At 43.0% G+C, this 12,500-nt stretch overlaps 1 protein-coding gene across 1 annotated transcript in view; it reads left to right on the top strand.

Moving 5' to 3' along the window:
* The window catches only part of LOC137968973 (collagen alpha-1(I) chain-like), a 17,456-nt gene extending 11,968 nt beyond the window's left edge, over window positions 1-5,488 (top strand). Inside the window, exons 9-13 of the mRNA XM_068815468.1 lie at window positions 7-192; window positions 613-672; window positions 946-1,122; window positions 1,730-1,825; window positions 3,007-5,488. Coding sequence (XP_068671569.1) covers window positions 7-192; window positions 613-672; window positions 946-1,122; window positions 1,730-1,825; window positions 3,007-3,296 — 809 coding nt within the window. The 3' untranslated portion in view covers window positions 3,297-5,488. The remainder of the gene's footprint in view (window positions 1-6; window positions 193-612; window positions 673-945; window positions 1,123-1,729; window positions 1,826-3,006) is intronic.
* Window positions 5,489-12,500: the final 7,012 nt, after the last annotated feature.

Here is a 12,500-nt window from a genome sequence, read left to right as displayed (position 1 = left end):
ATGTAGGAGTTCCTCTACCAAATTTAGGTGGAGCAGATGGAGTTTCAGGATTAGCAGGATCAGCTGGGAACAAGGGAGCCTCTGGCCCAATAGGTCAACAGGGAGCTCCGGGCCCCCCTGGACCTCCAGGGCCACCGGGAACCGCACCTCCTATCTTGTATGGTCCTCCTCCAGGAAAACCATGGCCGCCAGGTACAAGTGGGTGTTCTAGGGAACGTGTAACTGATTGACTGACTGACTAGGTAACTGATTGTCTGGATGACTGATAACCGACTAATTGCCTGTTTGACTCCTGTGTGACCTAATGCACCGGCAGACTTGCTAACTGACTGGGTAACTCCCGTTTGCATCCGTCTGTCTGTCTGTCTGTCTGCAAGATTCACTGCTATCTCTTTGTTAGATAAACACAGTCTTGACCATCAGGATTTTATTGTCTATTTTTGTTTCGGAAACGAAGACAAACGGCAAAATAATAAATGGCGTTTTAGGGCAGGCACCATTCTCTTTCGTCTTCAGGGTAAAAGCTTTCTGAGGGCGCCTATATATAAGATGCGCCTCTCAAATGTCATTGCCTTGATCATGAACTAAAAATTGTGCACATTTGAATAACAGGAATTCCAACTCCTACACCCCCTGTCCTTGCATCTCAGGAAGGAACTAATAACCCCTCAGGTAAATATTTTGTTTATGTTTTTTTTTGTGGGGTAGGAGGGGGAGGGAGGTATTTTATTTTTCCTAGAGCTTGTAAAGTACCTGAGATTCAATGAGCGATAATCCACCCATGGCCCACTTTTCCTTTTTCCAAAGTTGCTGATGTGGAAGTACGGACCTCCAGATTTGGCTTGTAGTATGAGATTGAGTTCGAGAGCGACTTGCATTGCGTGACAATAAAAGAGGTGGTTGTGAGGGGAGGCCGAGTCATTATCTACATTTTCATTAACTTAGGTTTGTCAGGGCCTCAAGGAGCTCCTGGAGATAACGGAGCACCGGGAGCACCAGGACTCCAAGGTGACCCCGGAAATGTTGGACTTCCAGGACCGCCCGGACCTCCCGGACCTCCTGGGCCTCCGGCCGCCGCATCACCACCCTCAGGGGCACCTGCAAAGGTGCCTGAGAGTTCAGGTAGAAATTCTGTACCACTGTAACAAATCAGGCAAATGCGCGTCAATAACAACTTGGTTTATCAACTGGGTTGATTTGGTAAATTGACCACAGTAAAGAAATTTGAAAGCTGATGTTTCGAGCGTTAGCCCTTCTTCAAAGCAAGTTAGGGAATTATGGGTTGTTAGCGTTTTATTTAATAAAAGATGGAATTACACTTTTGGTGAGGATATAACAACGTGAATACCAAGAATGCATTACTTGAAAGAAAAAACGTTCCTCACGACTTTTACCAGAGTGTCCGTGACGCTAATTGACACTCTCGAATTTGTTACAGCGCCTTCTTCGTTTGCCCGGAGATATTCCGGAACATAAGTAATATAGCAAATTGGTAAATTTTTAAACGTTTGTCCTCTTTGGACGGAAGAACAGCGTCGAAAAACTTCAAAACGTAAAGTTACTGTCATTAATCAAAATGTTAGTCATTAGTGATCCGAAACCAACCTGTCTGTTCTCCGTAATTCCAACGCAACAATTGATTTTGTAACTCATTTCTTGTATCTCTGTGAATGCGATTTTCATTTTTCATGTGATTTAATTTGAAAGAGGGATAACTAAATTCTTTCAGATGTGATTAGACCTCAAGCGCCAGCAGGACCTGCGGCACCTCCACAAAAGACTGTTGCTACCCCTGTTTCCGCAGCTGGGACACCAGGATTAGCGGGTAAATTAAACAACAGATTATGACTCCGTGGGCAACACGTTCCCGATAAGAATAACAATAATAATAATAAAAAAACGTGAACCCTATAAATGATAAACAAACAAAATGACTTGCTAACGCAGTCAGAGAATGAATTCCTGAGGGCGCAGCTAGAGGAGGTCGAACCGAAGGAGCTATACTGCTGACTAAGTGCTCGGCTTCAGATGGAAAAGCTGGGAGTCGATTTTGCTGAGGAGAAAAACCGGAGTCAGACTGAGATCGACAAACCTGGGTCAACAGAGGTGGGAGGTACGAACTCACAAAATGGCCAGCTCCCAGTTGAATTGATATCCTACTGAACTGGAAGTGGACCGACTCTACCGATATCACCAAGAGTGAATTAGATAGGAGTGTGTTATGGCACGGGTGAGCTCCCGTCTATTTTTAGAGCACTGCTCAATGTATATCTAAAAATAAATACATTGGTGACTGTGCTGTGTCAAGACCGCAAAGTGACTGGTCAACACTCTCGTCTAATTCACTCTTGGTATCACAAAGGTCATGGATTCAACTGTCGTCCAAGCCTGAATCTTTCAGACTTTCCTGTCGTTACCACTTAGGTAACTTTCTTAACTTTAGTGATCTAAAATACTTACATGGCTTTTTTCATGAATTAACAAAGCTACTTATCAAGGTCCTTGGCATCCACTGAAGAATAATAGGTCACTTTCGATATTTTAAAATTTAGCTTGAAAGAGAGGTTTAGAGGACAAAGACAAAGGAAGGTGGATGCTAATATCTTGGACATTCCTTGCAACTTGTCGCTATTGTTCTTGTCCTCTCTGCCTCATTATCAAGATGAATATTGATATTTCGAAAATGGACTATTGGCCATCGAAGACGCCCTTCCATGCCGGACTTGGATATGGTTCTTGGTTCTTTGCTTCAGTTGTTCAGTTGTTTTAGTAACTCGTCTCTGGTTGTTCTTGGATAATTTCGTCATTCAGTTACCCTTGGAGATCCCAGTTCAAAGCTTACGCCGTGATACTAGCCGTTGGTTTTCTCAGTGTATGGCGGATCCACATCCACATCCACTTGCGCCATACTCCCTATTCTTTACCCGCTCCGATGCTCCGATATCCTCTTCGAAACAGTTACGGTCTTTGATTTTACTTCATTTCATCCTTTTTTGTCATCTTCAGGCATTCAAGGACCCAAAGAGCCCGATGGGGAACCAGGAGCTATGGGTCAGGCGGGGAGGCCTGGAGATCAGGCAACAGGCGGACCCCCTGTACCACCGGGCTCACCAAAATCTCCCGCACCACAAGTTTTGGCCACCTCTAGGTGTCCCGCAATCTGCAAAAAGGTTTGTGTCGGTTTTTGTCCTGCGCTGAATTGTTGTACGAACTCTCGGATACCTCTGGTGGAAGCACAAACAGGCGGAAGACAACAGATATTGCCGATAAGCGTGGAAGTGCAGGAGGACAGCTGAAGAGTAGTACCCGAAAGGGAAAATTAGTAATTAAAAGGACACATCTTATCAAATTAACAACGTCATTATGGATGCAATGAGAAAGCTCCATCTGGAAAAGCCTTTCCTTGCATGAAGTAAAGAGAAAACCTATTTCATTTTCCACTTCGAACGCACGAAACGGATGACACAAATAGAAAAATATCAGATTATGTACTAATTTTGAGGACAATTAACAAATAGTAAACGGTTCAGTGTGTTCTATCGAGTTACAGTTGCAAGCAGGAGGTTGCTAAGCACGAAAGAACCGTGAGAGTCGAGAGTCGCATGAGGAGGCGGCCGAGTGAAACTATAACTCAATAAAACATGTTGAGCCGTTTACTATTTGTTTTTTAACATATTCAAAACATTTTATGACAATTTATGACATCCTTTATCTTCTTTGAATGCCTCTCGCTCACTAACTCGCCGACGGAGCTGGCTTTCACTTAGGCTTGCAAATCGTTTTTCAATTGGCTCATACAAAATACCCGCTAACAGGTTAAAACATGACATTTGCATGTCTTTGTTTTCATAAAGCTGCGAATAAATTCAGCATTTTCGGTAGCGCACTGGTCGGTCATTATTGCAGTTTGAGATTCATTTTTTCCCGGCGCACGCGTCAGTGTTTTGGTCATAACCATTCACCTATGGGCAAATAGTAAATGGGTATACAGTAATTTACCAATCAAAGAGCGCGCTTTACTTTTAGAAAGCCCCAGTAAAAAAGTCAAGGGGGTAGTGCTTAAAATCCGATTATTTTTCAGTGGAGTGCTCTGGAAACTGTGGAAGACGTTACAGCAAATATCACTGCTATGCGGTCTAAACTTCGTAACCCAAAGATTTCAAAAAATGATAGAGTAGAATTTCATGTTTCATGTTTTAGTTCGTTCAAAGAAACAGTTTTCGCGTTTATCTATGAACTTGCTGTCACTGCAAACTACTCGGCTTGTCCAGTAAATACAAAGGCGCCTTTTAATCCCAGCTGAAACTAGATCCAAATGACCCTTGTTTGCTTATCTCGAGAGGAAAATATTAGAACACACGCGTAGGTACGAAATCGGTGAGAAATCTTCCGTGAGCCCTTTTTTTAAATATTAAAGAATACAGACGGTAATTATAATTAGCACTCAGCGATATTTAGCTCAAACTTCAGACGGATTAAAATCCCATGGGTGAAAACGTTGTTGTTGAATAAACTTGACGAGTTGCGAGATGTGCATTCGCTGTACCGTGAACAGGCCACTTTCGATATATTAAAATTCAGCTCGAAAGAAAAGGTGAAAGGACAAAGACAAAGACAAAGGGAAAGTGGATGATACGACGATAAATTCAACGTGTTTCTATTGTTTTTTCTCCTCTCTGCCTCGCTATCAAGCTCAATATTGATATTAAGAAAATGGACTATTGATGCCGAGCGTAAGACGTTGTTAGACAATGGTAAATTTTGCCACAAATGCATTCTACAAATATAATGAAAAAACGGCCAAAAGTGTATGCCATATATTATACAAAGCAAATTTAGCCGTGAACCTGTTTTAGTTTTATCCACTTGGAAAAAGAAATTACAACCAGAAGAAACAATGGCAACACTCGACACCGTTTTTAGATTTTCTTCAATCGCTAACCACGACCCAAAGTAACCATTTTGTAAATTTTGAGGGTTTTTTGTCGTAGTTCTCGCCTGTGATTTGATTCAGTACAAAAACAATTTAAAACGCCATGACTTTTCACATAGCCTGCAGTGCAGGTATATTTTGGGCGCGCGAGTGCACATTTTCGTATTAGGCCACTATCTTACATTTGGTAACTGGGGAGGATTAGGGCGAGGAACTATTTGCCGAGGGAGTACGTAAGTGCCCTTCCCCCCACCTGCCAATGCACCAACCCTTTACCGGTCAAGCATCTAATTACAATCCAAGGTGGCGGCATCGAAAGCCTGATTCGTCTAGCGTTCCTCTCCAAAATAACGCCTGCACTGCAGGCTCCTTTTCACAGTTCAAGTGTTTGTATTGTAAAGTTGACTAACAGGGAGTTCCTGCAATGCCATTACACGTATTAATGCAGTAGCTACGTGCACGCTTTGCAGGCCTATTCTTATATCTGGAGTCACTCGTTCTTACGTTTGAGGTCAGCTATTGCATTTTTGGCCTCTGTAGGGACCAAGGCGCGGAAAAGTTTCGAAAACAACCAAATTTAGAAATAGTATATATTTTAGAAGCATGCATGTAATGAAGCCAAAGGTATAGTTATATTTAAGCAAACGTTATAGAAGTAAAGGATATAAGTACAAGTTGCCTGATTGGTATGCATTAATTGAATGTTTAACTGAAGAACTTTTCCATACCAAAAACAGTGCAAAAAAGGCCTGTACTCAGAGAAATGGCAAGAGTTTCAAACGTACCTAAGCTTTGGATTTTTTGAGATTTTGGAAAGGACGACCAAGGATTTTGTTTTTAAAGGAAAAATCTGCTGCGCTAACTTCAAAAATGAAAACCAACAAATCATGGAGAACGTTGGATTGCGAGCAACTCCATTCAACGAAGTAAGTAAGATGCGAGAGAAATAAACAGTGAAGGCCCGCTAAATGGCTTCAGCATCCTTTCCATTTTGTTGAACGATATTGACTGCCGGGGTGGGCAAACGGTGTCAACTCTCTTTTCAACTCATTCAACATCGATTTAACTTCGTTTCAACATGTTTCAAAACGGTTGAAGAGGGAGGGACACAAACGGTCCCAAAATCGCTGTTCAACAACATCTAACCGATATTGAAGAAAATGTTAAAAATGTTGTCTGGGCTTTTATCTTCAAACAGAATCCCAATTGGCGGTTAATGCTTAAACTCCTTACGGACTGCATGATCGCCAGCAAAGGATCTTTGCGAATTCGGAAAAACGATAGAAGCAGTAGGCTGCATGGGAGCTTTCAACGGTGAAAGGGCGCTGCTGGTGACAACGCCTGTCTTTGCAATTGATTTTCTTCTCCGCTCTTCTCTCCGCACGCACGATACATCCATTTCTCGTCGTCAGAGTCTGATGCCAGCTCGTCCGAAAAATACTACTATTCTGTTTAACGCGTTTCAAACTAAGATGTGCTCCCGTCTCACAAATGTCTTCTATGTTCATAACTTCCCTGTGGGACGTTAAAGAACCCAAACACTATTCGAGAAGAGTAGGGGATAAAGTCCCCGGTGTTGTGACTGTCCTGTTCTCTCCAGCAGAAAAGGCCGGCTTGGCGGTGATGTCTATAAAAAGGCTTGTGGTGTATGAGGCCACCTAAGCAGAAACAGCCACAAGTCAAAAAGGGACTTTGCCGAGTGCTGGAACATGTAGATGTAGATGTAGATGTAGATGTAGATGCTTTTCCAAATTTTAAAAATTCCGTCAAAAATGCCCACTTAGAACGGGAACAAGACTAAAATTATGGGTAAACAGTAAACTTCAACTGCCGAATCATTTTTTTTTCTGGAGGAAATAACTGTAAATGGTCCAAAATGAAGATTTGACTTGTGTGTTGAAAACATAACAATTTACTGTGTGTAAAATTTCACATTTAAATTCTGTAGGTGGAAATTTCAGTATTTGCTCAGAGACTTCGATTACGTGGTAAACGTGCAGATTATAACATGGAAAACTTGACTAACTGAAAAAAATACCCACAAAATTGTGGAACCGTTTGATAAAAATTTACCCCCCACTTTGGCCTAAGTGAGAAGTTATAATTAACCAAAGCAATGAGGGTGCAAAATTTTTGCACCCTGGCCTATTAGCAAATTCAGAGCCAAACAAAGAATTCTGCAAACTTGCTTAGTGACCAACTTTAAATTTGTTTAAGTGAGAATGTATAATTAACCAAATCAATGGTTTGCACCTGGCCTATTTATTTAATAAATTCAGAGCAAAACCAAAAATTCTGCAACTTGCTTAGGGATAAACCTTGGCCTAAACGAGAAGGTATAAATAACCAAATGAATGAGGGTGCAAAAATTTTGCAACCTGCCCTATTAATAAATTCAGAGTGAAAATTTTCACAAGACGCAGGGAGGGCGCAAAATTCTGCAATCTGTTTAGTGAACTTTGGCCTATGGGAGACGGAATAACTGAACAAGAAAACGAGGGTGCAAAAATTTTGCATCCATAACAACAGCAATGTGTAATAATTTAGCAATTTCCTTGGTGTTAAACAGCCCTAGTCAGACCATACAATAACCCAAATCGATGAATGAGCCTGTTGAAAGATATAATTGTGCAAACAATCATTTGCGTTTCGTTGTACGCAATATCCGGTTATCCTACGACTCGGTAACATATCTCAACGAGCTAAAAAATCGACCCGGCATTAAAGCATGCTTTGCTGAATTATATGTTTGTTCGACGACACATCACAACTTTGCATATGGTTAAAAAAAAAGAGTGAGGACAATGAGCAAGCGAGCCATGCGAGTCACACAGTTATTGAAAGCTGACCGTTCTAAAGGGTGCTTATATTTAAAGGAAATTTATTACCATAATAAATGAATTTATGCTGCTTGATTAATGTTAGTTCCAGCTCCCAGCCGAGGGATTTCCGGTTATCCGGGACATTATATCTACCCGAACGTACTTAGCAAGACGAGGCCCTGTGAGATACCTCTTTTGCCGCTAGCGCACATCGGGAGTACAAGCTCTTAACCAGCTACACTAAAGTCGCGTGATTCGACCCTTGAAAAAGTATAACCTTCTCCTTTGGTATGTTTTAGTATGGAAGGGAAAGATTGTCGTGACCTGGTTGAGCGTTCTCTCCCAAGATCATTGATACTCGGCCACTTATTTGTACGAAGAATGAAAGTTTTTCTAAAAAATAACGCTGGGAACAGCTCGTTCAACGAGCACTTTGACTTACAGAACTCATGCCTAGTCAATCTGAGAGGGAACGGTGGCCGCACAGTTGAGAGACTAATGCGCTATGATCTCAGGGCTACAAGAGCCACAAAACCAGACATTTTAGTCCTGGAAATAGGGTCTAACGATCTCTGCGACCCCTCGGTCGACCCTGAGATATTGGGCGAAACAATCATTGCATTCGTAGATGTGTTGCGCCATGAGATCCAGCACAAATTCACGGTTATATGTCAAGTGATTCCATTCCGGAATCCCCCCTTTCCAAATTACAATCGGAGAGTCAAAAAGCTAAACAAGTGCCAGCAGGACACGTTGGCAGACTCTGGCTTTGTAAAATTTTGGCGCCATCGAGGGCTCAACAACCCCACGAGGGACATTTATGTTCGTGATGGAATTCACCTTAACAAGCGGGGACACAAAGCTCTCTACCGCAGCTATCGGGGCGCACTGCTTTTTGCACTGAAACAGATCCAACACAACCAGTCGTCATAATAATAACAAAAAAAACAAAAACAAAAACAACATCTGCGCTAAATGTGCTTTCGGACCGGTAATTCTTATGATAAATGCCGCAGGCGTAGTTATTAGTTGGGGTATTTTATCTTGTCCACCCATTTTTGGGTGTGTTTATGCTATTAGCATTGTGGTCATTGAGGAATGTCAGATGTATTTTATCACGCGTTCTACGCGTTCTGTGGTTATTCCCAGAACACTGTTCTGACACTTTGCTTATTGTCACGGCATCTTTGCATGATCAATGCGGCCAAAGGCTGCCTTTGTGCCAATCATGTTTTGCCGTTGTGTTTTATGAAAGAAAACACCTATCTTGTTCCATACTTTGTGTACCTCATGACGTTTGTTAGGCATTTGTGCCGGCCCCACCTAATGCCGCCTGCGGTAATCCTATATTTATTTACGCCTTAGGTTGGATGATTTTTTTTTTCTGCGAATTATTATGCGCATAGAGCGAGATGTGTTATTAATCCAGACCTACCCCCTCCCAGAATGCCGCCAAAAGGACAGAGACCAGCAGTCAACAAGGCATATCTTACACGGGTTTCTAAACGTAGGCGCGGTGCTGCCGAGACGGCTGCGATCACACAACATCCAGCAACGCTTCTCCAGGTGCCCGCTAATACTGGCCAAGAGATCACCTCCACCTCGTCAGCCGGAGGTACTGCCAACCAGCACCAAGCAAGCGTTCCTGAAGGCGCTCTACAGGGTATTGCCGATGCAATAGCAGAAGCGGTGAAGAAGAGCCTTCGTGACACTGGGCTGGTTTTACCTCAACCAGTAACCCAACCCCACATACAGTTTGTTCCTGACCAGCCTCCAGAGCCCGCACCTCAACCCAGCGTCCAAGCCGCGGTTCGCACCAACATCCAGACGTTAACCGGCGGGATACTAGAAGTGTCTGAACCCACCGTCGATAGCGGTAACAACTCTTTTATCTCTAGTGCTGTACCTCTGGCATCTAGGGTACCAGAGCGTATTAGAAATAAGATCTGGGCAAACGAGTTTATAGATTTTTCTCATTTGCTAATAACATATAAAGACGACCATAACTATACTTTTCAGCTACAGAGTAATGAGAATGGGCAACAGGTTCTTTCGATGGTGCCTAACCACAAACGGCCCACCATCCAAACTATAGAGCAGTGGACAACCGCTTTCCAAATTTTTGTTTCCATCTTTACTCAAAGATTCTCCAGCACTCATGAAATATGGGTCTGTAGTGCGCGATTTAGCCGCCCAGTCCGCCAATTGGCGTTTCTATGACGACAATTTTCGTCAGTTGCGGCAAGAGCAGCAAATTTCTTGGGATAATATTCACAGCGAGTTGTGGCTTCGGTAACACTACCAACCACAAAAGCTAAATGGGTCAAACCGGGGAGGCCAAGGCAGATATCGCAGCACTTGGGCTAGAGCAAATTTCCCCAAGGGTTTCTGCTGGAAGTTCCATAACGGGACTCACTGCAACGGGTGCGCCTTTAAACACCACTGCTTCAAGTGCGGTAACAGCCATCCAATCTTCCGTTGCCACAGCGGGGCGAAATCCCACAACGAAGCAACCACCCATGCCTACAAACAGCGCTTCCCACACCGGTTAACGTAGCCGTTCTTTCCCGCGGTTTATTAGGCTATAACTCCCGCATCGCTTATCGTTTAATCAAAGGCTTTTCCGAAGGGTTTAAGATTAATTATCAGGGTCCCAGAATAACGTCTACCGCTCCAAATTTAGGCTCCGCTAATGAGAATCCTGACGTTGTTGACGAAAAATTGCGAAAAGAAAGAGAATTGGGTCGTATCGCGGGGCCCTTTGATTCCCCTCCGCTTGCAAATCTCCGTATTTCCTCTCTCGGCATTATTCCCAAGAGAACGCCAGGCGAATTCAGAATGATTCATCATTTATTGTATCCAAAGGGAGCGTCGATAAACGACAGTATTCCACCCGAATTTTCATCAGTTAAATATGCGTCTGTTGATGATGCGATAAGCCTTATTCAAAGACAGGGCAAGGGTTGCGCTATGGCCAAAACCGATGTGAGAAGCGCTTTTCGTATCGTGCCAGTACATCCTTCGGATTACCCTTTATTGGGTTTTAAATGGAAAGAAAAATGGTATTATGATAAAACCCTGCCTATGGGGTGTTCAAGTTCATGTCAAATATTCGAAGATCTTAGTACAGCGATGGAATGGGTCGCGAAGAACAAATTGCAAATTCCGTACATAATACACATTTTGGATGACTTCCTGATCATCATCGGACAAATCACTAGATACGTGCGGTGCAAAATTAAACAGATTCTTACAATTTTGTCATGAACTGGGCGTCCCTATGGCTGAAGAAATGACTGTGGGCCCGGCTCACGTTCTTACTTTTGCGGGCATAGAACTAGATTGCTTACAACACGGGGCCAGGCTTCCTCGAGAGAAGGTTGAGAAATGCCGCGAGGTTATATTACAATTTTTGTCACGTAAAAAAGTCACGCTCAGAGAACTTCAATCATTGATCGGCTTATTAAACTTTGCTTGCTCCATAATAAAACCAGACAGAGTTTTTCTACGCAGGTTGATTAATCTTACAATAGGAGTTTTCAGACCTACGTATTTTATCCGCCTTACTTTAGACGTTAAAAAAGATCTCAGGATTTGGCAACAATTTCTAACATCATTTAACTGTCAATCCATGTTTCTCGAGGAGGTTTGGACCTCATCCGGCGCACTTTCCTTTTACACGGATGCCGCACAATCATGCGGTTTTGGCACTATCTTCGGCACGCATTGGACATATGGCAAGTGGCCTGATAAATGAAAGCAACAGGATATTTCCGTACTTGAACTTTATCCCATTGTGTTGGGCGTACACTTGTGGGCAGCCCGATTAAAAAATAAACGGGTATTGTTTTACTCAGATAATTAAAGTGTCGTACACGTCATTAACAAGCAAACATCTAAATACAAAGGTTTGCTAGCTCTAGTACGGCAGCTGGTTCTCGTATGTCTGTCCCAGAACATATATTTTAGGGCTCGACACGTTCCGGGGAGGCACAACGTATTAGCTGATAGTTTCTCTCGCTTGCAGGTAGAGAGGTTCTTGTCTCTCACGAGAGGAATGGATTCGTTGCCCACAACAATCCCCCCTCATTTGCAACCAGGCAAGTGGGAAATACACTAGCCAGACTCTTAGCAGGCAGTTTGAGCACATCGTCACTCAAAACCTACCAACAGGCTTGGAGGGTTTTTCAGCGCTTCGAGATTAACGTCTTGAGCAGAGCCATTTCACAGTTTCCGATTTCGACAAATACACTAGCGTTGTTTGTCGCGTACTTAGCGGACAATAATTACAGTGCGGCGACGACTCTTACTTACGTCTCTGCACTGGGTTACGTACATCGCTTAGCTTCATTGCCCGACCCAACAAAGTCAGAGTTGTAAAATGCGCCCTCAAAGGGTATGCCAAAATTAACCCCACTCTAGACAACAGATTACCTATAACGCTACCAATTTTAGAGCAAGTAATTTGTGCATGTGAGCAGACACTTTCTTCGTGCTTTCAAAGAAAACTAATTCGCGCGATGTTTGCTCTGGCGTTTTTCGCAGCTTTAAGAGTAGGAGAGATGACCATCACGGCAGGCAAGTCATCTACCAACTTACTACTGCTTAAGCAGGTATTCTTTCTGAAAGATAATGCGGATTCTATCGTGGGCATCAAACTGTCTATGCGAAACTATAAACACAGCGATACCTCTCGCCCTACTGACATTATCGTATACAAAGATAAGCCTGTTTGCGCCGTGACA

This window comes from Montipora foliosa, chromosome 8 (assembly GCF_036669935.1).
Source record: "Montipora foliosa isolate CH-2021 chromosome 8, ASM3666993v2, whole genome shotgun sequence".
Taxonomy (NCBI): Eukaryota; Metazoa; Cnidaria; class Anthozoa; order Scleractinia; family Acroporidae; genus Montipora; species Montipora foliosa.
The sequence above is the reverse complement of the archived record's forward strand: the minus strand, read 5'-3'. Positions and strand labels throughout refer to the sequence as shown.